The 27,562-nt window shown below is 38.9% G+C and overlaps 2 protein-coding genes across 2 annotated transcripts; both read left to right on the top strand.

Annotated features, from left to right (window-relative positions):
• Positions 1-289: 289 nt before the first annotated feature.
• Positions 290-11,317, top strand: sat2a.1 (spermidine/spermine N1-acetyltransferase family member 2a, tandem duplicate 1). The gene is made up of 6 exons (XM_023277310.3): positions 290-634; positions 934-985; positions 3,197-3,280; positions 7,305-7,406; positions 7,492-7,532; positions 8,144-11,317. Exons 1-6 carry the CDS (start codon positions 572-574, stop codon positions 8,309-8,311), a joined length of 510 nt encoding a protein of 169 aa, XP_023133078.1. The 5' UTR covers positions 290-571; the 3' UTR covers positions 8,312-11,317.
• Positions 11,318-15,059: 3,742 nt separating this feature from the next.
• On the top strand, positions 15,060-24,170 carry tnfsf12 (TNF superfamily member 12). Its single transcript, XM_023277257.3, has 6 exons — positions 15,060-15,862; positions 17,291-17,372; positions 19,099-19,155; positions 19,305-19,328; positions 19,432-19,559; positions 20,560-24,170. Exons 1-6 carry the CDS (start codon positions 15,689-15,691, stop codon positions 20,833-20,835), a joined length of 741 nt encoding a protein of 246 aa, XP_023133025.1. The 5' UTR covers positions 15,060-15,688; the 3' UTR covers positions 20,836-24,170.
• Positions 24,171-27,562: the final 3,392 nt, after the last annotated feature.

Here is a 27,562-nt window from a genome sequence, read left to right as displayed (position 1 = left end):
TGTTTTATGAAGTTGTTATAAACCAAATAAGAGAAGAAAATCCTGACAGGGGTTGTTGGCTTAATCCTTCCTAAATTCTGGGCAAAATACATTTACAATTCATTTGAAAGACTGAATGAAGCTGCCCTGTGCAGTCTGACAGGAACACTTCTGGGTACTTCAAGGCTACAGGAAACAAACAAATGCCAAGTTCAAGAATTGGGGACTCAGTATGGGGCCACAGTGTGTGTTTTTAAAATGGAGCCCCCTACAGGATTAATGTTGCACCTGCAGGAGGCAAATAAATAGCAGCCACAGCGATGCTTGTCTATTACACATCAGGACAAGTTGCCCATCGAGACATTTCTAAAGGATGTCTGTTAATTATTAAGTGGGCTTTTAAGTCCACATAAGGAGCTGACTCCTCCAGTCCCCTCCATACTGGAGGAGGGCGCTCTATGTTCAATTTGCAGCCCGTTTAGGGAGGTTGTGATGTGCAAGTGAAGGCTAGAAGACAGCTGTAGTGTTCTCCCATTTAAACCATCCACAGTGACAGACCGGATCAGCAGCGGCATCACAGCATCCAGCAGGCATGGACTTCTCTATCCGAGCAGCCAACGTGGAGGACTGCAAGGACATCGCTCGGATGATCACGGTGAGACACGGACACGTGCAGACCAGCTGTCAATACGTCGGAAGACATTTAGGAGCCTGGAGTGACTCACAGCTTTACGTCAGTGCATCTAATCAAACATGATGCTGCTGTTACTAGATTATTCTGATATTATTAGGTGTTTCATTGGAGCTCACTCCAGCCACATGTGCCAATTCATGCCATTTGTTTCCATGTGAACAGGATGAAAGCCTGATGTGGTTCTGACTGACGTGTTTAAGGTTGATGTTGGAGAAATTCTAAGTGATGACAATTGATGTTATTTTTATTTTTTTCCCCAGGAATTGGCAGAATATGAGAAAATGGCAGACCATGTGAAAGTCACTCAGAGAGGTAGTGTATTAAGAGTTCTGTTTAAAAATATAATTCATTCTCTGCCTTATTTTAGATATTCATGACGACAAAATGAAATCCAACCTGAGCCATACACTATCTTAGTGGAAGTCGGAAAAAAACACACTAAGTTATTATCAGAGACTCTATAATAAAGTTGTTATACAGCCTTACTTTATGTACATATTTTATATTTTATTATACAGTCTATGGTTATGATAGCCGGAACTGTAACCAATCAATTAAAGGGGGATGTTAAATTTGATGGGAGGTTCTATTTTTTGGTTTAGCAGATCAAGAAACACACAGACCAATTACATGTGAGTTAAGCCATCCCACGTGACGCTACTCGGCCAGTAAAGTCTCCGCATTCCAGTCAATAAACATTGCAGCTCTGCTTACAGACAATGTTAAGTGACAATAAAATATTGTCAAAATGTTTTTGAATCATACTGAGTTTATTTGATTTGACAGTCAGTTATTGATGGCATGTAGACGTTGATACAACTACTTGGCTGCATCAACGTATATGACACTAACTCAAGTTAGACATTATGATGTTCTGGACCGTTGCTTCAGTACATTTTCTCTGACTGGACCTCATTGAATTTGAGTTGAATACCCCTGATTTAGAATCTTTTTGAAGCTTTCAGTCTTACTTTACAATTTTTCTCTTCAGATATGCTTCACGTAATAGAACAATAGAAGCAATAGAAGCAACCTATTCATGTAAAATGGGGGTACTTACATACTCATAATTGTAACCAAGTAATGTGAGTAGTCTGAATCTGAGTAATGAATCATGTTAAATTAAACTGGAATGAATTCACTCGTGAATACAACCAAAATACAAGGTGTGTCTCAGTACGATCAGTGGCAATTATGGCTATTTATTACTCACAGTAGTTAAGCAAACAAATATTACAGACAAAACAAAAGAACAGCACAAAACATTGGTAGGACACCAAGCGCTCACTGTGAAAATAAAGACAATAATTATAAAATTTAAATTAGACTACTGATTTAGCATTTCCAACACAGTGTAGCCACACTGCAATGTCCAAAGAGACAGAAGTGTCAAAAAAGCAGCATCCGCATCAGATTCCATCAAATAGAAGGCCTCTAAAACATGAAATGTTAAATCTTTTACCAAAAATCACTATGAAAGGAGCGAATTGTAGCATCTTCTTTAGTCTCGCACAGAAAAGAAGTGAGCAGACAGAGGAGAACCACCAGGTGCCACTGGTTACATTTTGGCACTGTAGTGTCCATTATTCTGTCTTAAAAGTTTAAACTAAAAGCCAATGCCTGACAAATGTAACATCAGATGGTGAACTAAGAGACTGCGATTATAAGGTCCAGAAAGGCCACAAAATGACCCTTGTGGCGAACATTTTGACAATGACTTGAGATCATGGTACAATCAAAAGCTACTGAATTAAACATTGTGCTCACATTGCTATGTAAAATATCATCACACCATTTTTTATTTATTTTTTGCTGTACAAAAAAGGACAACAAAACCATGAGGGCACTAAGCATTAACAAAGAAGCTACATGCTGGTAAATGTAAAGATGAGGTACTCAGACTTTTAAGAGAAGTCAGCTGAAAATGTTAGGACCTTCCTACTGATAGTTTGGCTGCAGAAATGCTAATTAGATGAAATTGCTTGAAAAACTGGAACTTCGGGACCCGTTTATTTGTTGAGTACAACTTGCCAATGAAAACACTATGAGAATAAGTACACAGACTAGTGCGCATCTAATAGTAGTGTGGAATGAGGACACAGCTGGGGGTTTTGGCAGTAGTGGGAGATGACAAAATTGAAAGGCCAGATGAAAAACACTGCATTTTTCATAGTTAAGTGTTCAGTTATACTTCTGCAAGTCTAAATAATTCCACTAAGTAGATATGCTAAATTATAACTAAAATATTTGTTTCAGAACTTTGTTTTTACCCTATTATTAGCACCTGGACACCTACTTTGAAATGAGGAAATTATGGACCATGACTTACAGCATTACTATTTTATTTTCAAAAGCACCCTCCAGCCAAAATAACACTTTGATGAAAACATGCTAAATAATGGTGAAAAAGCACTGGATTGTGCCTAGAAATATGATGCTTTGAACTGCAAACTGTAAAACTGCCCACATGTAACTTAACAGGACACGACTTCACCTATCTGTCATACTACAATCTATTTACAGACTTGGAGCAAGATGGCTTCTCCAAGAACCCGTTTTTTCATGGGATCATGGCTGAGGTGCCAGAACAGCACAAAACCAAAGAAGGTAAGGGAGATCCATCACTGATATCGCTCACTCTACTTAAAGCTATCACTCCACCAGCTAAAAGCAGTGCATACAAACTATCTGGTTTACAAAACCATCCAACAAACACAGCCTGATATTACCCAATGGAATATAAAGAACACGGCAGTTTAGTAAGTCATTTTGCATCAAAGGTAAAGTGCATACACATGGCACGCAAAATGACTTTAAAGGTATTTATACAACATCTCATGATATCACATTGAACAAATAATCCTCCTAACATTGTCTGTAAACTAAATGTGGTAGAGAACAGCTTCAGATGTAATAATAGTTTCATAACCTCCTAAAAGATAAACACCTGCTGGAACCTCACTGTGCAACACGCTTTGAAAGGTCAGTCACTAAATGTCAGTACTAATTAAATTTGAGTTTTTGTTTTCAAAATCTAAAGCAAAAGCTTGCGGGTGTATGAGATATACTTAATCTGCCTCTAAACCAAACAGCATTTGCAGGTGATTGTTCCTTTTCTAGTGCTTGAGGTGATTTATTTAAGTAAATTATAAATCAACCTAATCTAGTTTATAGGTTTAACTTGCCTTCTAGATTGAGATATTTCTATTCAGATTCATAAATTAAAACATTCACAATTTGTCAGCAGAAAAGTAGTGAGACTTTCTATATGGTCTTTAACTTGGATCACAGGTGATCGGAGGCCAATCAGTTGCTCTTTAATACCATTTTTCAAACACCTGTCAAACTGTAGTTGTGGCATCAAGTGGAGGAGTAGAAAGTTCTACACTGAACACAAACTTGCAGTATCTCATTATTATTGTCACATAATTCTTTGGATAAGGAATGGATGTTAGCAAACAGCTGCTTATCACACATCAGACATATGTGAGGCAACATCAGTATTATTTTTTAAGTTGTGTTTTGTGTCACTTGATGAATTTAGTCTAATATTTAACCTCTTTTTGCTCCATTTTGGTCTCCACCTACCTTATTTAAGAAAAATTTTATTTGTAAGTCAATGGCAGAGCCAGGCGAATGTTATAGTTTATAGTAATTATATAGTAAGTCTATTTTCAGCAAATGGTTGTCGGCCATTGTATAATTATAATTTGCTGATGGATGTAGGCAAGACTGCTATGAAAAGTATGCTAGAACTCATATACAGTATAATAATCTTTTATATGTAACCTTTAATGGATTAAAAATGAACTGTGGGGAAAGTTATGTTTGTTGATAAAGCTCATAAGATAATTACAATTTGAATGACATGAGATGATTACACATAAAACTGTCCTTGTACAGCTCTAGGACACCCATCTAGTTGAGACATCACACCGTGTCTATCCCTTTTGCTTTTTTTGGTGCAGGACTTGGGCCAGTTTTGTTCAGCAGTGCCGTTTCCATTTCAAAGTAGGACAGTGTTTAAGAGTTTGTACAAGATCTTTAACTAAATCACAGCTAAACCTGATCATACAAATCAAATCAACTTTTATTGTCATTTGGCTGCACATACAACTGTAGTGCAGCCAAAATGAGAGGGCGTTTGTCTAGGAATCCAATAAAACAGAAGGAAAAAAAGAACAGACACACACACACATCCCTGAGACATATCCAAGCTAAAATGAAATTTAAATTAAAATTGCCTCATTTAAACTAGAGACATGTAATATATTATTTGATTTACATAAAAATGACATTTTTATCTTGAGTATGCACTTTTTAATGACAAAAATAGTAAATATTGGTTCTATGACTGTGTGTAGTTCTCTAACATGCTTCATTATTGGTTGTGTGGGGTGGCAAAATTTTAGTTTGTAGGAGCCACAGCAACCCGTTGGCTCTGCCCTTGTGAGAAGTTAAACGCTCCGCTATGTTTAGTATCTAACTTCATCTGCCTGCAGATTGTATCAGGCTTGTCACTTGTGATAAAAATGCTGCTCTGTTCAGCTTTAATCTGATTTACTGCTTGCTGCCTGTATCAGAGTAGCTTCTAGACTCATAGCAGATATTTTGACTCATCATAGAATGTAAGCAGGTAAAGCACAGTTGTAGCTGGTAAAGTTAATAATAGCTAAGTTTCAGTAAATTGGATCACACACAGTAGCAGGACTGAAGCATAATCAGGTCCTCATTGAGGGAGGTCTTGTCTTGTATTTGGCAAGTATAAAAAGCATAAAATAACACAATTTACTGAGAAATGTGTGCTTGATGAGTTATTTGAATCCTTTTATCAACTCTGGTGAATTTACTCTTCCTTAAATCCATAACATATGTGGGACAGTAGCTGCACAGAATGGTCACTTGTTATCAACCAGGTCCATCAGTGTATAGTTGTGTTACCTAATGCAACAGCACCCTGCTGATGTGGCCTCTCTCCTTACACACCTCTTACATAACAAGGCTAATGCACCGCTTTTCCTCATAATACAGTAATGAGATCGTTAATGTGCGCTCTGCTGCTCAGCTGGGCCTTTTCTTTCCATGACACAGCCGGTTTTCCATCCAGTCACCACTGTCCACTGTCCACCAGACTCTGACTCTAATGCTGAGGAGTGTATATGTGTTGGACTCCCACACCTAGATAACTGATCACATAGTCAGTCCACATACGTACACCATATGTACATGTGTGCAGCAAGACACAGATTTACTTATGGCAGAATCAGCATAACCCAATAACCACAGTGAATACAGGAAAGACTAAAAAATCCATGATGTTTTCTACAGGTTATAAAGATCCTAGCTTGGTGTTTAATATCTTGAAATTTAGCCCCTAGCATCAGTTAACGTGAAATAGCACAGAATGTACTTTAAAGCTGTATTAATCTATGAACCTGTTGTTTTGGTGTATCAGCCCACAACTTTAATTTTTAGATCACATTCATCACTTTATAATAAGGGCCATTTTAAACAGAAGTCTGCTGCTGTTTTAGGGCAAAAAAAGCTCAGATAAATCAAATCTGCTAGGAACAAACTTAGCAACTGGCTAACATAGCAGAGTTGAAAGAAGAGTACCGTGACTCAGATTCATTAAATGGCTCGAAACGTGACTTAAAATTAATGCTATTATTGCTCCTTGTATCCTGGTCAAAAGAAGATAATTAATACTACTTAGAACATCATGAACCTGACCAGTCTGGAGTCGCTGAAATGAAAATAATAGTCAATTTTTACTTAATAAGTATGATGGTGGTAAAGATTCCTCAGATGTAAATTTGTTCTAACAAGCAAAGCTGCATTTGAAAGAACAATAAGTCTATGGGCAGACATGTTGACAATTTCAACAGCACTAAAACACTTAATAGTAAATCAGGACTGATTATTTCACATTTTTATTTTCCCTTCTCGCTCACTGAGGTCAGCAGATCAAGCTCTACTGGTGGTGCCTATGACCAAAAAGAAACTGAGAGGTGATCGTGCTTTTTCTGTGGCTGCTCCTAAACTGTGGAATGAGCTCCCACTAAAAATCAGACAGGCTGATTCCCTCCCTATTTTTAAATCTCTTTTAAAAACACATTTTTTTAACTTGGCGTATGGCTCAGCTTAGAGCTGACTTTTACTGTACAACCTGTGTCTTATGTCTTATTTTCATACTCGTATTATTTTATTTGTATTTTTATTTGGTTATTTATTCTTTTATTCTATTATTTAATGTGTACAGCACTTTGGTCGACAGTGTTGTTTTAAAGTGCTTTAGAAATAAAGTTGGATTGGATTGGACTTATGTTTAGAGAATGGTATGCAGTTATATGTAAGCATAATATTTAAAAAAAAAAAAACAACAACATATGCTGTGATTATCGAAGAGCTTTTTGGAAATGAGATAAAAGAAATGTTTTCATTTTTTCTTTGCCAAAGATGCAGAGCCATTAATTTTAACAGGAAAGAGCCAACAAAGCAACTGTGCCCATTTAATAAATACTGAAACTATTTGGCTGCTTTTAAAAGTTGAATGTTGTAACTGGCTGAAACTCTAAAGTACAATGTACCTGCTGCATTGATTTCACTTTTTTTGTGATTTTGCTTTCAGGCCATACGAAGATAGGCTATGCACTTTACTTCTATTCCTACAGCTCATGGAAGGGCAGAGCCGTTTACATGGAGGACTTGTACGTGATGCCTGAGTTCAGAGGTACTGTGTTCTCACAAGCAGGAATTTTGTTTATGTATCCGTAGATGCAGAAAATCTGAAGTAATGCCTAGTATCTGTGTTTCAGGGAAGGGCATTGGTAAAGCACTTATGAGCAAGGTAGCACAGGTGAGTAAAATATCAAAGTACTACTTAATTGTTACAACTCCAAAAGAGTACTGAACCACAGATGTTGAGCCTTGGGCCTTGTCTCCCTTTGTACAATGTACACTACCGTTCAAAAGTTTGGGATCACCCAGACAATTTCATGTTTTCCATAAAAACTCACACTTTTATTCATGTGCTAACATAATTGCTCAAGGGTTTTCTAATCACCAATTAGCCTTTCAACACCATTAGCTAACACAATGTAGCATTAGAACACAGGAGTGATGGTTGCTGGAAATGTTCCTCTGTACCCCTATGGAGATATTCCATTAAAAATCAGCCTTTTCCAGCTAGAATAGTCATTTACCACATTGACAATGTCTAGACTGTATTTCTGATTCATTTAATGTTATATTTTGACAAAAACTGCCTTTCTTTCAAAAATGAGGACATTTCTAAGTGACCCTAAACTTTTGAACGGTAGTGTAGGTCTTCTCCATTTGCATTGATTGCAAACTAAAAAATCAAAGTAATGTCTCGGAGGTTGTATACAGTAGCGGAACTTTATGTAATTTTATGTCAGCACAGTGGTACTCATGTCCGTCTCCCTGCTCTGTTTCGGTGGTCTGTAGCTGGGTCTGGCCGCTGGCTGCAACCAGCTCAACTTCACCGTTCTGGACTGGAACAAATCATCGCTGGACTTTTACCTGAGCCAGGGCTGCTTCGATGTCACAGCTAATATGGGCTACCACTGTATGCGTTGTGAGGGAGAGGCGCTGGAGCACCTGGCCCAACCTTAACCCAACATCAGGCTCATGACCTTGTGACCTTTGCAGCCATGAGGTCAATCCACACAGTGCAGGGATAGAGCTCCACTCTGTGGCCCCTTTCCAAAACTAGACAATGACAATTGTCAAGCTGATTTTAAAGTAACCGACTATTTGCTAAGCCTTGCTCCCCTTTAAGTCTTTCTACAATGTGTGGCAGATTTACTACTCAAAATGTTTGATCATTTCTCAAACAACGGGCCTTTTACAATAGAATAGAAATGCTGTATTGATTGACTTCTGTAAATTTATTTCATACAGAAGAGCACAAAAAGCAGCAATGTCACTTCCTTTTAACCACCATCTTTTTTGTCAGCTGAAATGACAATAACAAGCAGATTACATTACTTGTAGTTAACTAACGTTGACTAGTTAGCCAACACCAACTCCGTTCAACTCCACAGTCAATTTCAGTTGACTCACACTGAAACAAGAACCTTGCAAAAACATAGTGGCTACATACAGTACATAATGCTACAGTACATAATACTGCTGCAGGTAAAACATTAACTTTTTTTTTTTACACGCAAGACATGTAAATAATCGTTATTCAGAAGAAGCACAATGTCTCACAGTCAAGAAGGCGGATCTTTTATTGTTTGTGCTGTAGTGAAATGCGAACTTGGATGGCATTGCTACATTGAAAACTTTTGCTGTTCTCCCATCGAAAAATGAGAAAACAGCGAGAGTTCTTGTTTTACTATTTTAAACCTACTATCCCACGTTCCCATTTTTCAATTGTCAGTTAACTTTGAAAATCAAATATAACAAAATAGAATCTGGTTTTGACCTGTATATACCTCTCCAGTATGAAGAAACTGGACAATCAGTATTTGGGGCAGGGATTTAGCAAATGGTCAGTTATCTTAATATATAATTCCAGGATGCAGTTCTAAGTGTTGGAATGGGGCCTATGCAATACATTTAAATAGTACATTACAGAGGCACTGAAATTTGTGTTTTGTGTTTTTCCCTTGTGATCTGTTATGATTTCAGTGATAAATGGATCATATAATCCACCCACAGTGTGAAAAATTAGAAGGTATGGTAATAGGAAAAGTGCAATTAAATGTGTGTACTTTTAGAGAAAGTCTTGACATTAAGTGTAAATCGTCATTATCTAGAAATTAAATGGGTTTTTTTGCACAAAGATCCACATAAACCTTATGAAATCAAAGTCAAGATGCACATTTCACCGTATGACTGTTGAAAAAATTTTGTTTTATATATCCTGTCCCTTTAAATTTACTGTAAACTATGACAACAGCAACCAAAGAATCAGTCTCCTCGAGCCCTCGTCTTCCAGATGAGGAGTGCTGTAAAGCTGTTGTAAAGCACAATGTTATTTGCACTCTTTTCTTCCTTTTAAGCTTGGTATGTATAAAGTTCTCGTAATGAAACTGTGCACTGAGGGAATCAGTTGAACTCAACCTTAAACCTCCTTTCATGCAGCCAAACTCTTGGGGTTAGTTTTGAAGAAATGGATGAAGCCTAGAATCAAACAGAAAAACATCCATCTGGTGGAATTTAAAAAATAAAAGTTGCTGGACTGGGATCGTCCAACATGTTTGGACCTGTCCTGCTAAAGTGAAAGTGGCAGAATTCTGGTCTGCACTTCTGTTTTATATTCTGTCTCTCCTTTTTTTTTTTTTTTTTTTTTTTTAGGTGTTTTGTATCATTTCCAGCAATCTAATGAAAACAGGCTGAGTTGTGGGTTATATTTAGTTTGTTTTCTTTCTCTCTAAACAAGTAAAAACCACTGACCCTTCTTTGTAACTTCTGCAATTTACATTTGTGTTCAGACTTTGCAAGATAATTCAGGAAAGAATGTGCGGTATTTTATTTTTTTTTCCATCTTTAGGACATCAAATCTATGTATCTTTTACTTAAATGTGCAAAATCTACTGACTGCGCTGCCTTCATCAGTGTGCAAAAGTACTTTTAATGTGCTTGAACAAAATGCATACCTCCAAAAATCAAGAGGGAACATGAGGATCAATTTAAATCCTCTCTTTTCTGCAACTTCCCATCAGAATACAAGACCAAGAGCTATAAATCATACAATTAGTGACTCTGTTCCCAACATGGATTCCTCAAAGTATTTCAAAATCACAGTTCAACTCTAGTTTCTGTCAATTCCAGCTGCAATAAATCTCTAAAGAGCAACTTTGCATACGAAAGACAACAACAGCATGAACAGACAGTTAAGTATTTGAGGTGTTTACTCAGATTTTAGTGTGATGGATGTGTCTGTAATTACTACATGGTATCACAATCAGTGTAAGTAGACACAACAACCATGTTCATGTATTTAAATTTCCACAGCTGCGCTGCTGTTTAGTTGTTAGGATGGACCTTCATATACCCATACATGTTCAAAAACACATTGTGAGATATGTGTTCATGTGTTTTCAGATTTTTTTGTGCAGCCAATAACGTTTTCTGCCAACAGAGACATCAGTTCTAACATGCTCATCCTGTTTTTGTCTCTGAAATGGTTGAAGTTGGGTGGAAACCTTGTGAATCCAAAGTAAACTTTGACTTCTCTTAGACTTCATTCACAGAGTTCTAAAGGGCTTCATTTGATCAAAAAACTCACAAAAGGTCCATGAAATCCCTCCGGTGAAGTTAAAATCACCAGAAAAAGGATTCATAAGTGTTTCACATGACATTAGCCAAATGTCTGATGCCATGATTTTGGAAACAAAAATGTAGCTGCTAGAATTTTGTGTTATTTCTGAGACAAAAAAAGAACTTGACACATTAGAGAATACAAAAAGCCATGTTACTGTACATTCAGTCCTGAACCTGCATGACAGTCAAATGTTGACCTCATTAAAGTACTGTAGGCTTCCTGTTGTCTCCCATTCTTGAAAACCAGACATGTGTTTTACTGTTTACCTGTATACTTGTTTGACTTCTCTACTCAATTTACACTGATCAAATTAATAAAATCTATCAGACTGCAGTGTAATGTGATTCAGTTTCAGTCTGTGAGTTTATCTGTTTAAATAATGGACATATACAGTTTTTTCAGAAACATGCGCAGCTAAGATATAGATCTGAATACACTCTGCTTTCCAATGCTCACCATTATTTGCACATAGTTTACATTTTTCCAAACACCTACAAAACTACTAACATTCACTTCATCCTCAGCTAGGCTTATTTAATGTCTATTAGGAAATGCTAGCACGCTGAATCAATAGGCATGTGTCCAATAGGGGGCGTACTAACACCACCTGTTCCTTTAATCTTTATATAGTGTTATGGAATTTTAGCTTCAAGCATGTTGAGGACACATACTGTGTATATACATTCACTGTAAAATATGTACAAATGTATGTACTGCTATGCATTGATCAAACTGCAAGGTACTGTTATAAACTTTAGTAATAAAAATAAACAGAAAATGGTGTCCCAGTGTTACGAGAACAGACATCTAGTTATGCCGCAGATGTTCCTACAAATGTCAGTTGAGGAAGTCGCATTTGATTATTAGTAGATTAGTCACATCACTGTGGAGCTTTTAACCAGTAGTCCCTGCTCTCTTGCTATTTTCTGCAGATATTCACGTGGAAAAAAATAAGAAATTGTTCCCTCTGATACAGTGGCTTCAAATGAAGGTGACATAATGTGGCACAAAACACAAGAAAATAATGTTTCGTAGCGTATTTAACAGGAATATCAATAGATGTGATAGTCTTCAGTGGAAAAGGTAAGTACATCCAGAATATTTCCTCAGAAGCTAGAGTTGCCCCATTTTGCAGAAATAACTTCCTGTTTTCCAAAACTGTCCAGTCTCTGGCATTGGTTTGTTGAAACTTTTGACCACTCTTTCATGCAAAATTCCTTCCATTGCAAGATGTTTGAGGTTTTTCTTTCCTGTTTCAAATGTCCCCTCAACATTTCAGCTGGATTGACGAGGCCCTTCCATAAGCCTGTATTCCTTCTGTTTGAGACATTTTTTGATGGATTTGCGAGTGTGCTTAGGATCACTATTTTGTAGTCCAATTCTGATTCAACTTTCGCTTTTAGACAGACAGCCTCACATTGTCGTCAAGTGGTCTTTGATATGATTCAGAATTCATAGTTGTATCAATTATTGCAAACTGCTCAGTCACTGAGGCAGCGAGGCAACCCCAAACCATAACATCTCCACCACCTTACTTCACCATTTAACACTGAAGAGCTGTCTTTGGTCTGCACCAAACATTCCAGCTGTTAATGTAGCCAAACAACTATATCTTTGATTCATCTGTCCACAGCCTTTTACTCCAAAATGCCAGTTCTTTGCCAACATGTTCTCTGGCAAACTGTAGTTTTGCTTTAAAATCCTTTGTGAACAGCAAAGACTTTTCCCTGGAATGCCTCTCATGCAGGTCAGACTTGTACAATCTCCTTCTGGTGGTAAATGGATGCACTTTGACACCATTAGTTGCAAAGGTTACCTGTAGGTACTTTTTCCATGTGACTGATCTGGTTTTTAAAAATGTGAATTATGAACATAAATACAGAATGTAATTTTAATTCTCCCATTCGTTTGAGTATTTTATCTTCATGTGTAGGGACTGTGGATCAAATGTTTGCTTGTCCTATTGTGTCAAAAAGCCATCAATTGGCGATTGATGGAAGGTATTTACATTTTCACATGTATGCACGTAAGCATGTCCATGTTCACACGTGTACACAAGCAATACACATTCCTGCTGATAGTTTCCTGCTAATCTACTAACTGATGGTTTATGGCTGTAAGGAAATGTGGCAATGAAAAAACAAAGAGGGAGAAGAAGAAATTGCATGCATAACCCCTTCAAAGAATTTTAAAATTCAACAGTTCAGCGATATCCTGACGTGTAGAAAATGCACCAGGGAAATTAATAGATGTCTTACACCACGGATATTTATAACGAATGCTACGTGTACCTTAAGAGATAGCTGTTGCTTCAGTGCTTTCCAAGTTAGGGGTTGACACCCTGACAGGGTGCCCCAAGATACATCCAAGTGGATCTTTTCTTCTCTTCTTTTAACTAAATTTCTGCTATTCTTGCCAAATACTGTACCGCCACAAGCCTCTAAAAAGCTTTCAAATGAAACAATCTGAGAAAGGAAGCTGTGATGAGAAGTTTCAAGATGCTGCTGCTTTGTATTAAGCTATCACACGCTGTTTTAGTTGCAAAAATCAAAATTAAATAGACATTTTTGGGAGTTTTGGACCTCCATAGTTTTAGATACATTACAGGACTTTAAAGCTGACTGGTGAGTGAGCTATCCATCCATTCATTATCTATACACTACTTAATCCTCATTAGGGTCGTGAGGGACTATAGTCTATCCCAGTTGACTTAGGGTGAAGACAGGGGACACCCTGGGCAGGTCACCAGTCTATCACAGGGCTACACATAGAGACAAACAAGCACACTCACATTCACACCTACGGACAATTCAGAATTACCAATTAACCACCAAGCCACTGCGCAGCCCGTGAGTAAACTACATCAACAAGTTATTTTTATTACACGAACAAAACATGATTCCCACTGCATTTTTTAAAAATGTTTACTGAGACAACTTTTCTCTCTGTACATGAATGGATCAGCAGCAACTCTTAAGCCGTTGGACACTTTATCACCCTGGATTAAGATTATGTGATCAGAGTTGTAATACTCATAATTATGAGCTGTATGCTGAGGTTGGGAAGCCCTCTGTAAGGAGTGATACATGCTAGGTTTTATTTACTTATAAGGTTATTACTGGTCTTTTACCCCCTTACGTCTTTTAATGTGGGCTTTTACCAAACATGCTCAAATGACTGGAATATGCTGCAGGTGCCAGCTGTTTTTATGAAACTTGGAAAATCTAGTTTTACTCACTGTGCACCTGCAACCTGGAATAACCTGTGGACAATCTGAAGCTTGACTCATTTTATCCTTCATCTCATTCTACTTCCAACTGTTCGTGCTGAAGGTGACTCATTTGTTTAGAACTGAAAGACTCTTTAGTAATGTTTGTATTATTTTACTAACTTTGACTTTTAATATTTTGTTGCAACCTAGGTTTCTTCTTGTGTAGATTACCATTCAAAAATTTTGAAAGAAAAGCAGCTTTTTTCCCCAATGAAGATAACATTAAATGAATCAGAAATACAGTCTCAACATTGTTAATGTGCTAAATGACTATTCTAGCTGGGAATGGCTGATTCTTAGTGGAATATCTATATAGGGGTACAGAGGAACATTTCCAGTAATCATTACTCCTGTGTTCTAATGCTACATTGTGTTAGCTAATGGTGTTGAAAGGATAAATGATGATTAGAAAACCCTTGAGCAATTATGTTAGCACATGCATAAAAGTGTTAAATTGTCTGGGTGACCCTAAACTTTTGAATGGTAGTGTATATCTTTTATTTTCTTACTCAGCTATATTGTACATGTGGCCTCCCTACTTCAATGTACTCAATTTCAAACTCACTCATTTTTGCTCCCAAAGCATTAAAACACATTTGAAAACTTTGGATGTATTTACAGGTTTTGTATTCTTTAGTTTGTTTTATCATCTATCATCATTTTCTCAATGGAAACTGCATCCCACACTGCTCTAGGGGTCACCTGTTGACGGTACACTGGAGATTAAAATCTCCTGCCAGAGCAGTCTGGTGTGCCGCTACCGCCACCGTGTGGGTACAAACTGTACTGCTGCACCACATGAATGGCACACAGTTCGAAGGCTGGAAGTTGATGAAAATGATTTGACAAGCAGCGGAAGCTCCGGTGCCACTCCGAATGCTTTCCTGGGGCTCACCTCGTCGGTTTCCACGGCGGATGCCAGCCGCTGTCACAACACCGGAACTCGGCGAGGGCGCACGCAAAGTTCACCTCCAGCAGTATGTGTGTGTGTGAGAGAATTCATGTGTGCTCAGTCTGTCTGTCTGTCTGTCTAATAGACTGACCCCCCAGCACGCTGTTTAAAGGGAAGACAAGAGAGCTGAGTCAACGAATCACAAGGAGAAGGATGCAACAGTTGATGTGCGCAAGTTGCACAGTTTTCTTGTGTTTGGAGACGGCCTGCACACAAGGAGGACTGCGGCTATGATCCGAGTGGAGAAAAGATCGGATGTTTTGCTGCTTTAAAACTCATCTGTCAGATCAAATCACACAGCAGATCCGCGCTCCTTCCAAGCGGCGGGTGTAAAAGTTCGGCCGTCCACACGCCGTTGTCTGTTTTTGTCGCCCCGAAATGGACATTTGGACTGAAGTGCATTTGGAGGGACTTCATGCTCTGCTGGAATGGAGTTGAAGTGGGGATTTCGGATGGTCTGCGGCGGTGAGTAGCAGTGCAGTCTGCACCAATATGCATCGGATTCTGCAGAGGAGGCGAGTGCGCAAGCTGCGGGTCGTCTGGGCTTCTCTGGCCCTGGTGGCTCTGTCTCTGGCCGCATGCAGCGCGCTGTTCACGGCGTGGACTTGGCGACAGACGCGGGACCTGTCTCAGTCCTTCAAGATCCTGCAGGACCGACTCGAGCAGGTTTGTAGAACACTTTTTTTTTTAAGCCACCCCAGCCGACAAACATCCCCCCTCCTCCGAATAGCATGCATATTTGTCCCAACAATAATATTTACCCGCCTGCAACTTTGACAGACTTTCAAGTGTTTGTTATGTAACTTCTTTTGTGGCTGCGGTTACGGGAATCTTGGCGGGAGGTACAATATATGGACAAATGCAATTCCACGCTTCAACCCCCCTTTTCTCTCGTCCCCCCCTTGCACCATTTCTCCGCTTGGCACTTTTATTACTTACCAATAAGTGCAGTGAAATTGTGCGGAGTTTATTTTCGTATCCACCCCCTCTGTCTCCCCCCGCCATGTTTAATTACTCTGGTGCCTGTTGTGCTCCAGTTTTATCTCAATTTACTGGAAAGCCTCAACTATTTGGCGTATGAGCACTTTCTACCCCACTGACTGCTCTGAGCTTTGAGGCTGCAGCAGCCCTGGATGATAAAGTGTGGCAAGTGTAAATCATTTGCAGCCTGCATGGCCACTTTTCATGCACATGACAGCATGAGCTAGATTCAAATCAGAGTTGAACTTGCAAGAAAGTAGCCCTAAATCTCATGCAAAAGTGCAGTTTTGAAGCTTCTTGCACTTGCAGCGAATGTGGGGTTGCATCACAAGGCAAATAATTTTTCTAAAAGGAGCCAAAAGGAGCTGATGGAAATTCTTCTGGTTTGAACTTCACAGTATTTACAAAACCAGGTTGCGCTGGATTTCAGATCAAGAGGACAGGTTGGCTGTGTATCATGTTGACAGACCTACACACACACACACACACACACACACACACACACACACACACACACACACACACACACACACACACACACACACACACACACAAACACCCCAAAATTGGACACGTGGAGTGTTGATGCTGGAACCGTTCCCAAGGGGCCCTGTTCTGTCCATTTGACCAGTCGCCAACTCCTGATGAGAGCCAGTGAGTGAACGTCTGGGGAGCGAAGTGCAACTCTCTGCCTCCATTTCCACAGTAGCAGTAAATTTAAACATACTGTTCCTGGAGCTAGCTCTTCTCTTAACTTGATATAGGCCTCCTTCAGTCATTTAGTGGGCCCCAAGCCAAGGATTTAAAACTTTGCTACCTACACAAAATGCATTTCTTTCTCCAAAAAAAGGGGGGAATAGACATGAGGAATGTAAAGCACTAAAAACATGCATTAGGTGTCGCAACCAGTCTCTCTGAGGAAGTGGTAGATCTAAAGCTAGCATGGCAGCAGGGGCAGGATGCTGGAAAAGACGGGCCTGCTTATGTGGCTGGCTGGCTGGAAGAGGCCGTCTGTGGCTCTGTGGGTTTGGTGCCAGAAAAAAGTCATAAGAAACTAACTGGACATTTGTTAATAGTGTGGTTTTTCCTCTCTTACTCTCTCTCTTTCAACAGGTCAATACACAGAGGAAGGCCATTGTTCAGCTCATTCTGGAGAAGAGAGAGCTGCTGGTGGGGCAGAGAGTCAAGAGAGACGGTATTGCAAATCAAGTCTGCCAGAGCTGCATTTTTTTAACTTCAGCACCAGCGATGTATAGAAGTTTCTGTGCTTTTTAACCATCCAAATCACCACAGACACAATATACTTACCAACTGCACTCCGTTGTTTTTTTGGGAAGAACATTTAACACAAACGCTGGCCAGTCTTGGCCCACATGCCACTTTGGTCAGGTCTAGCAGGCCGCAGGCACTACCCACTGCTAAAAGTTGACACAGGAAAAAGTAGGCAGCTGGATGACTGTTTCAGAAATTACAGGTCTGACCAGAACGGCCTCGAAGCCCAGAAAACCAGCTGGCGCGGGAGTGAGGCCTTGTTGCACGCTTTTGGGCAATGAAATTGATTTTTTCCCCGCCCTGAGCACACGACTGACACAGCTATGATTTTTTGTGAAAGCAGTGATATTTGATGACCTATCATTGCAGTATTTATAGCTTCTGCTTGCGTCACCATCATGGGACTGCTCGATTGTTCACGTTTTGTCCGAGAGTGAACCCTCAGACGCTTCGTGCTGGATTGCACTTGAGGGATGGATGTCCAAATTTGACAAAAGGATTCATTTAAAGACCAGTGTGTCTCGCCAAAATATCTATATTGATATCCTCTTGATACTAGCTTTTTTCTTTAGTAACTGATATCTGTCTTCCAAAACACATTAAACAGTGTTCAGAAATTCATGGCTATCAATGGGGAAAAAAAATCCAAACAGCTTTTTCCAGTTTGTGGAAAGTTGACCGGAGTGGTGCAGCGTTTCAGCAGGACACTGCTTTTATGTTCTCTGCTCATGACTGACAGCTTAAGTCGGGAAAATCTGGCCGGCCTGAGGGCTTTACGCTCGCCCATAGCAAATCCTAAGTCTACAGGGTCACCCACCTGTGAGTTATTTTAGCAGGAGCTTAATATTCTTGAATGATGGTGGGGGCCCCGGTGTTTGGGTGCTCCGTCCCGAAACATAAAGTATGTATTTCACAGTTCATACACACAGTATTCGAGTCGTATCAGTGTTTCAAATCGCTCCCTGCTGGCCAAATTGCGAGGCTAAAATAAACCTTTAGTGAGTAACAAGAGCAGGCGTTCTTCAGCTCTGGCCTTTTAGTGTTGTGTTTTATTTATTGTATTTATCTGAGCAGGGGCCGTAGCTGTTGCTTCACTCTGTTCTTAATCGACTCTTTTAGGTCACAGAGCAGCCAAAGACCTTTTCGACTCTTTTTCCAGCACTTCATTTTTCTTATTTAGCCTTCTAGCCCTTCAGCTTTTTTCTTTTTATGCATGTCTCTAATGCTTTCTTATTCACTTTTCCTGTGTCCATCTTTTTTTTTTTGCTCCTCAACACTCACGCACACAAACACAGCTCTCCATCCTCATTCTTCCATCCTTGCTCTGTATTCTGTATTTTCTAGATGACTGCGACCAGCTGGCTCTAAGATTAGCCCCCACAGGAAAAAAAAATGAAAGAGGCACACGCTTCTGACTGAAAATAACAGTTTAAGGAAATATATTGAAGCACGTGAAAGGAAATCCTTTGCCCATCTGCTAACCGCATTAAAACTAGCCAGGTTGATTCTAAATGGCAGCAAATTAACACACCATGTTATTAGACAGATACAGATGGGAATGATTGTTTTATCAAAAAAAAACAAAAACCCACAGGCGTTATTTTCTTTGCATTCAAACTCATATTCTGTCTTTCTTTGCCTTCCGAAAGGGGGGACGCTGCGAGGGAAGAATGGAAATGGAAAGAAAGCAGCGTCTCATTTTGAGAGTAAGTGGCTTGGCAGATCCCTTATAGCCGTCTCGTGTAGCATCTGCTGAAGTGTTTTCAATCATATACCCCTATACGATTGCACTCATAAAATCTTAATTGACTTTCCCTTTTCTTTCTCTTTCAACATCTCTGTTACTTTCCATCAGTAACCAAAGTCTCCTCTCAGCAAGGTAAGAGTCATAAAAATGAAGGATAGAGGATTATCTTTGAATCTTTAGTCTATGAGATGAATAACATGAAGTGTGTGTGTGTGTGCGTGTGTGTACGTTATAGTTGGAGAAGGTGGTGTGATAAAGGGCTGGGAAGAGAGGACGTTGAATATGAGTAAAGCAGTGCGGTACAACAAGGAGCAAGGCACCTTCACTGTGGAGAAAGCGGGCGTCTACTTCCTGTTCTGCCAGGTGAGTTCCTGCTGGGAGTTGTAGTTTATTTAGCTGCACTAATCAATTATTTTAAATAATGTATCAAATGACCATGTGAAATATTACAGGAGTTGTAGAACAGCAGAGAATTATTGCAAACCCTTCAAAACAGTTTTAGTGTCTTTTAGCTCTTTGTTTTGGTTTTCTGGCCTGCAGCTTCAGTGTTCTGGTACACTGCCGTTGACCTCTAAGCCCTTTTCAAGTGTTTGCAGTCAGCTGTTTTCTAACACAAACTGTGGCTAACATGTATTAATGCAGCTTTACCTTGCACAATAACTAGTACATATTTTTAAAGTCGATGTCAACACACAGTATGGATGAAATTTAGCTGATGAACTACTTCAGTGTCCATGGAAATAGTAACATTTTATTATTTCATCAATTTGCCAGCTATTATCCTGTTGATTTTAAGTTAACTTCAAGTAGATTTAGGTATCAGTGTCAAGCAAATTTTTCTACAGGACTATTTCAATATTTGATATTATTTTCTTGAATCAGAAACTAAGGTTTTCTAGAAAACATTCTAATATTTTTGTCTGAGTTGTCAAATAAAGTGTGGTTTAGCCTTTTACACAAAATGCAGATCCAAGGTGAGGTGTCATTTATCCAAAAGGTCGTAGAATTATCTTCCTTACTCCCTGAGAAACAGCGATGAGGCGAGGTCTTTGTCAGCTATGGTGAATCAACAAAGTCTTGGGTTTATAAAAGCAGTCTTTATTTTGTTCAAGCAGTCATACTGGAAGCGAATATCAGGTTTTGGGTAATCTTATGCAGCCAGGCCGTCGTCTTGTTAGGCTGACAGAAGCCTGGAGAAAATCTAGTTTAAAAACAGCACAAAAAAACCCATCGTGATAGCAGGAATTTTGAAATCCCAAGGCAGTCTGGTTAGTTTTCATTTGAAAAGCACAGGAACAAGGGCTCCCTGCGGCTCTGCTGACTTCTCTTGATGTAGATTTCTTCACCTTCTTTGCCTCTTAAGGTGTTGTTCAATGAGCAGCAGTCTCAGTATGTGAAGCTGGATGTGGTGACCAGCGGCCAGAGGCCTCAGAAGCTGCAATGCATGGAAGGATACGGGACGACCCCCTCCGCTGGGCCGCACCCTTTCCACTTCCTGAAGCCCTGCCAGGTGTCTGGCCTCCTGCGACTGGACAAAGGCACGGAGCTCCAAGCCATTACAGGCTCGTCCTTCAGACTCCACACTGTAGGCAGTCCTTCGGCCTCGCCTCACGTCTTCAGTATCTTTAAAGTCAACTGAGGCTCAGTGCTCAACTGAGCTGGGTTGGAAACTTTTCACGCGTACACAAACTCATCTGAGTGCAGCAAAATTAACTTGTTTTTGTACGGATTAGAGGGTTTTTTTCGACATGGTGAAACAGTCATAAGCAGTCAAGGCATCACATAATGCTACAGCTTCTTCCCAAAGACGTTAATTTGAAAGACAAACCTGACATTTGTGGAAGCTGGTATGGAATTTTTCTCTGGACTGCGGGGCTGTTTTGGAACAGATTTTGGATTAAAACCAAGACCCACAGTGAACAAAATGCCTCGATGAATGTCTGCCTAGAGAACAGATGTGATGGAAGCTGCTCTGTAGATACAGAGCTCCATATAAAAAGAAAATTCCTTGGATGTTCATCTTAGCCTTTGTATCATGCAATAAATTGTGCTTACACTCTCTTTATAGGACTGACAGTAAAACTGTGCATGCACCTTGCACTTCCACAGCTGAGAGCACGTCTGTGAACGTCGACACTATAAAAGCCTACATGACTTGTCATTGATATTTTATACAATGCAGCGTCCGTGTGTATGAAATCTTACGAATCAAACTATTCTTGTTTAAACTGATTTTATGATCTTAACAATGCAATGTGTATGAGTGAGTGTGAAATTACTGCAAGCCTTTTTAAAAAAATACTTTGTATATATATATATGTCACATTTTTACGTATGTGCATCAAGTCAGGAGCTGGTAAAGAAAGGGGAACATTTTAAATAACATGGATGTGAATTTGTTCTCTTTTCTAGGGTCAAATGTTTGTATACTTTTGAAAAGTAGATGCAAGTTATAGTAAGCAAAGCATACATCTTTAAATACAGCTTTCTCTGTCTTCTTCTTCCTTCTGTTTGATGACAATAACCATCACGTCTATGCTTTTTTGTCAGTTATCTGACAGTTCATCAGTAAATCAAAATAGAATTGGGGAGGCTCTAACTACAACTATAGTTGAATTTACTCTTTCAAATCAAGTACACAAAGTGTAAAGAACTTTACATAAATGATTTACTTACAAATAACACCAGAAAGTGAAACATCAAAAACTATTGGATGGATTTCCATGAAACTGGTGCACCCATTCAGACACCACTCATCAGGATAAATTGAAATCACTTTCTGGGTCAATCAACAGGTCAAGACTTCAGTCTGTCCAATAATTGTGTGATATTATACATAAAAAACTGCAATTTCATTAGCCTTAGCTAAACAGTGTGGTTTGTACTTGGCCTGTATATAGATGAAAGTAGCCTGCGGGTCTGAACAGTAAAGCCAGCATGGAGTGCCTTAAACCTGCATTTTTTCCAACAGTCACCAGGAGGTGAGTCCCCTAGTTGCAAAGAGAAGTCCAGTTATATAGATGTCTATGAGAAAATGACCCTACTTCTCACTTTTTTAATTATCTCAATCAACATTTTCCTAATGAGTTTATGGTCTCAATCGATTGTTTCAAGTGTCCTTCAATACAGCTAGTTGGCTGATTGGGTAAATTATGGTCCCATTTAGAGTGAAACAGACAATCAAGCAGGGTTTGCTTTAGGGAGAGGATCCTTGTGATTGACAGGTTGCTACTGTATTGCCATGTGTAATGTTCTCGAGTTCTCAGTCAGATCCGCTGTCACTCATCACACCGGGGATGCGATAGTGAGAGGATGCGGTTAAATTCGATGCTTCAAAGTGGTAGTTCACAAACCAGTTGTTGATGTGAATGTAGCTACATCCATCTTATATATATATAGTCTATGTTTTGACATTAATTAGAAAACAGCACACTAACATGTGCAACATGACAAAAATGATACCTGCCACACATGAGCATGTTAGTATGTACCACCTCACAGAGCCATTAGCATGGCTGTCACTCTTAACATTAATCTTACTTAGCTATCAATTACCACAGCAAGTTGCTCATTTTAATTAAAAAATATCACTTTTATTACAGTGCTACTTTACACATACCTATATATACCCTCACAAGTCAACTCTATGTTACATCATAGTCTGTTGCAGCCTCTATTGTATTTTTGATTTTTAGTGCTAATTAGCAAAAGCTAACACATTAGACTTAGTTACACTATTTATACTGTTATTGTGAGAGTGCTTGCATACCAGCTTTGGCACTTTGTACAGCGTTAGCATGGCAGCAGCTGGTGTGGCTGTACAATGTCTTCTTGTCCTAAGGATGTAACTTAACTTGGTTGATTTTTTTCTTTACTGAATTTACAAAAGACAGAAATTAGGACTGCAGATCACTTGTGTGACACCAAAGCACTACTTTGCAGAAGCATGGAAAAGATCCAACATTCATTTACAATGGAGCAGTTCCAGGTTGTACGCCTTGATAACCTCAGAAAATAACCAGAAAGATCTGGTTATTTGGATTCTTGCTGGGAACAAGCGGGAAATGGTGTGACACTGAAACTTGTGTATAAACTCCAAAGATCCATATATCTGTTTGAGAGATACAGAATGTTTCTCAGTCACTTCTTTACTGTTGTGTCTTTTTGGAAATGAAACTCCTGCTATTCTCTTACATGCTGCTGCTTTCTGTAATATTCACTGCTACAATACAAACAGTGTGTATTTCTAGCAGTGGGTTTCAGCACTCCCACTCTTGTTTATAAGTAGTTTTTGTGGATGGACCGCATTGGTTTCTCCTCAGCACTTTACTGCAGTGATCGTAGTGTTTTTAATTGGAGCCAAACATTCATGTTGTCAAATGGAAAAATGCTCGATTTTAGAGTGTAGACATTACATCCTGTTTGATTTCCTCATCTTTTTCCTCTTTCCTTTTTGTGTTGAAGTCGCCCCCCTGCACACCTCATATTTCCGTCAGCACCGATCACACCGCACACACACACAACCCCTTGAATGTCCTCTCCGCACACACACACACCAGCGGCAGCCATCTAAATTTTCACTTCCTGAATCTGAACCTGAACCACATAGCTTAAAGTCTTTGAGGAAAAACATGCCTTGTCCCTCCCCCGTCACCGCACACACAGCCGTACACACTTCCCTGCCCCGATTCCTTTTTTTCCCTAAATGTCAAAGTTTATTACCACCTCGGAAAATCTTGTGAAGAAGTTGCCTGTAAAATGATGACGTATGCATTGCCTTAAAGTTTTTTTAAAAAATTTCTTCTCAACTCACTCATCATAAATGTTGAATAAACCTTCCTTATTGTTTTTAATATTTTAATTGTTATGCTTTCAGTTTTATTTGACAAAAAAAGGCGATTTGGAAATATAAAAGGAGGTAAACTGTTAAAAATGTATTAACTGTTAAATAAACGGGATGGGATAAACAGTGAAGTTAAATCTGCACTACTCAATGTTTTTATTGCACCAACAGGTCAAATAATTTTGAAAACTGACGGGCAAATACCATTTTGCAGTTTCTCTCAGCTGCACAATGTGTTTTAACTTCTTTGGCCTTTGTTCTAGTTTTATAGCCTGTAGCTTGAATGTTTTGGTTCACTGTCACTGCTTTCATCAGCACTATTCCACCCACAGAAAGATGATTTCAGCGATGAATTAACCCATTGTACATTATGTGACCAGCACTGAATGCCAGACAAGCAAAGTTAGCAATCAGCTTGTAAACAGAGAGCGCATTGACAGGCCACATATTTTTGTTAAGCTGTTTTGTTCTGTTATTATTTGGAGTTGATGCAGACCAAAAGTAGAGTGAATATTAGACTTGCATTCATCAGGTGGCCTGAAACATGGATCAAAATGAATTCAGTGTTGATTCTTGTCTGCTAGATGTGCAAGACAACTCATAGCCAACATGTTAGCCTGAACATCTTTTATAAGGCAATAAAAAGTCTTACATCTTGTTGTGTTTCACCCAGAATGGCAAACAATTCCAACCTTCTTGCCTTTTGAACTCTTATCATACAGTGTGTCAGGGGCTTAGTGCTGGCCTAAGCTGTGAGCAATCCAACACAGGGTGGATTTTTCAGATTGTTACATTTGAATGATTTTAAAAGGAATATACAAACATCACTTTGTGCAATAGCAATAAGCCTTATCAATCTTATCTTAATATACAGGCCTTCATGGACTAGCTTAAATACATTTCCAGCACTATCTGTTAAATTCTCCTCCATTTTAACATTTATTCTGGAGGGACCTGATCTCAGGCAGCGTTCACCCAAGACAGCCCATAAATTATGTGTAATGAGCCCGTCAGTGTGCACTTAATGGGAATTGACTTAATCTCCAGACTCTTCCATTAGCAATCATAAAGCTGTGATAACAGTAAATAGTGAACTGTGAGGCATCAATCTGCCCTGAATAACAGAGCAAGATGACTCTTCACTGTTACTCATCATGAATCACTAACCATCTGCTCCTCGGGGTCGTTTTGTGAGTGTGGGAGACAGAGCAAAGTGTTCTAAAGGCCTGTCAGGAGCAGACACTGAATCAGGGTGTTGTTCTCACAGCCTCTCATATTAGCAACTTCCCGCTTCTATGCGGCGTTGACCACCGCCATCACAGAGGACTGACTCAGCATTTTTCAGTCTCTGAGGATGACTTAGTTTGCTGAGTCACAGAAGAAGTTCACTTTACTTATTTTTATCAATGCGAGATAAAAAGTTGTTCACGCAGTTTGAAGCTCACGTGAGAAACATGATGCACGTAAAATTTATAGCATATATTATGTACAGGGGGTTCGATTTACCCTATGTATCTGAATCATTTAGTCATATTTTGTTGAAATATACAGAAATGTTACACATTACAGTATATGCCCCTCTGTCTGCCTTTACAATGCCTAACTTTTCACAGAGCTTTCAGAAATACACACATTAAAATCACAAATTTATGAGGTGATATTTGCAAAAATGATGACACTAACTTACTATGTAACTACAAAAAGCAACATAGCCATACCTACTGAAATTAAAAGTTGCATTTCTAACCTTAAAAATGGAGATTTGCAGGGCTGGCGGACAAGCTATTGTTCTAACCTGAATAAAGGGTAATTGCTTGAAAGATACTTCACTATACCATCCAAAACTAAGTATTCGTTCATACTCATCTTTCATATCTCCATGAATGAAAACCACAGAGTGCCTGGGCTACAACAACAAACATTTCTGCCAATGAAATTTCCAGAGACAATAATATAAAGACAGTGAATGATATGACACACTGTGTATTTATCATTGAATGAAACCAGGAATGTAAACTGTAAACAATTCCCTGAACCAATAGGCTGTTACGCAAACAATCAATAATCCATTTTTGTTCAAATGATTCAAATACAGTCAACGTTTTCTCCATATGCTAATAAAAAAAACACACTAAATGCTCACTCCAGAATTTGTCTGTTATATTAGAAATTTGAAGACAGATAAAGTAACAGAAGGTTACCTAAATTATAACCTAAATCATAAAATACTGCAACATTTAAAACTGCTATTCAGAAATTGGCTCGATAATATCCAAAGTACTGAACACAGCAAACTAGCTGTAGTCTTCCACAGTAAACAACCTGTAATGTTCATCTCTTCGCTGGAATTCAAAATCATAATAATCCTCATACATAGCCTACATAATATGCTCAGTGTCGTTAATATAAGAGTGACTGAATACTAGGGGACACTCTGCCCACCCATCTATACCAGAATAGCTCCTGTTACGCTGTGCAAAGTTTAGGATCTCTCTTGACCAGGCATGTCATACGTCACCTACACTGAGGGCTTTTTTCTATTTAATTATGGAATTATTTCAGATTCACTCCCAAAAGACTGATCTGAGGGACAAAATTTAACCCCCAAAAAATCATAGTGACTTGTGGATAAGTTTATAGGCTTAGCTTGTCATGCTGATTTTTTAATGGGAGACCAGTGCCTAGCAGTGCTCAGTGGTACTGGGGCCAGTCAATAGGTCCATCTTTTTTATACAGTCTATGGTCAAGCTGGTGGAAATAGTTGCTCAGCTAGAACTGATGTCCACAAATATTGTCGGAGTGTCTTTATCAGCCCAGGAAATCGGCCCCCTTTAAAATGTTTTTACACCGAGCTTTTCATCACTTTAGTTTGAATGTTGCTGGAAGCACACAGTAAGGCCCCTTTACATTTTTACACCTGCAGAGTTCATCCACAGGACTGCCACAACTTGCAGTTAGACAGGCAGAGAGATAAGCTTGCTTTATCCAATAGTTACGGAGGTCAGCAAACACACCTCTAACTCCATCTCATTAACCAATAAGATGTACTTCCTAACCTATTATAGCAAATCTACAATATATTTTCTGACACGTAAACTGCATGTCCCTTGTCAAGTGATATATATATATATATATATATATATATATATATATATATATATATATATATATATATACATATATACACACACACACACACACACACACTTTTTTTTTTTTTTTTTTTTAACCCTCGTGTCGTCCTGCGGGTCAAATTGACCCGTTTTAAAGTTATAAAATGTGGAGAAAAAAATATTTTCACAGTGAAACTTCTGATATCCACATTTTCAACATTTTGGGAAGTTTTTGAACATTTTTTGGTGGAAAAAAAAAGAAATGCTAAAAAAATGTTTCTTAAGAATATTCACAAAAAATCAACCAAAATCCAGCAAAATTCGCTGGATTTTGGTTGATTTTCTTGTGAATCTTCTTAAAGAAAATATAAGAAGTATTACTGATATATATGTAATCACTTTAGAAATTT

The sequence above is a fragment of the Amphiprion ocellaris genome, chromosome 23 (assembly GCF_022539595.1).
Source record: "Amphiprion ocellaris isolate individual 3 ecotype Okinawa chromosome 23, ASM2253959v1, whole genome shotgun sequence".
Classification (NCBI taxonomy): domain Eukaryota; kingdom Metazoa; phylum Chordata; class Actinopteri; family Pomacentridae; genus Amphiprion; species Amphiprion ocellaris.
The sequence above is the reverse complement of the archived record's forward strand: the minus strand, read 5'-3'. Positions and strand labels throughout refer to the sequence as shown.

Excerpts from the sequence above, each read along its gene's own strand:
- tnfsf12 (XM_023277257.3), top strand. The coding sequence starts at position 15,689 with ATGCATCGGATTCTGCAGAGGAGGCGAGTGCGCAAGCTGCGGGTCGTC. Across the intron at positions 19,329-19,431 it reads CAAAGTCTCCTCTCAGCAAG|TTGGAGAAGGTGGTGTGATA; the intron begins GTAAGAGTCATA and ends TGTACGTTATAG. Across the intron at positions 19,560-20,559 it reads TCTACTTCCTGTTCTGCCAG|GTGTTGTTCAATGAGCAGCA; the intron begins GTGAGTTCCTGC and ends TTGCCTCTTAAG.
- sat2a.1 (XM_023277310.3), top strand. The coding sequence starts at position 572 with ATGGACTTCTCTATCCGAGCAGCCAACGTGGAGGACTGCAAGGACATC. Across the intron at positions 986-3,196 it reads TGTGAAAGTCACTCAGAGAG|ACTTGGAGCAAGATGGCTTC; the intron begins GTAGTGTATTAA and ends ATCTATTTACAG. Across the intron at positions 7,407-7,491 it reads CGTGATGCCTGAGTTCAGAG|GGAAGGGCATTGGTAAAGCA; the intron begins GTACTGTGTTCT and ends TCTGTGTTTCAG.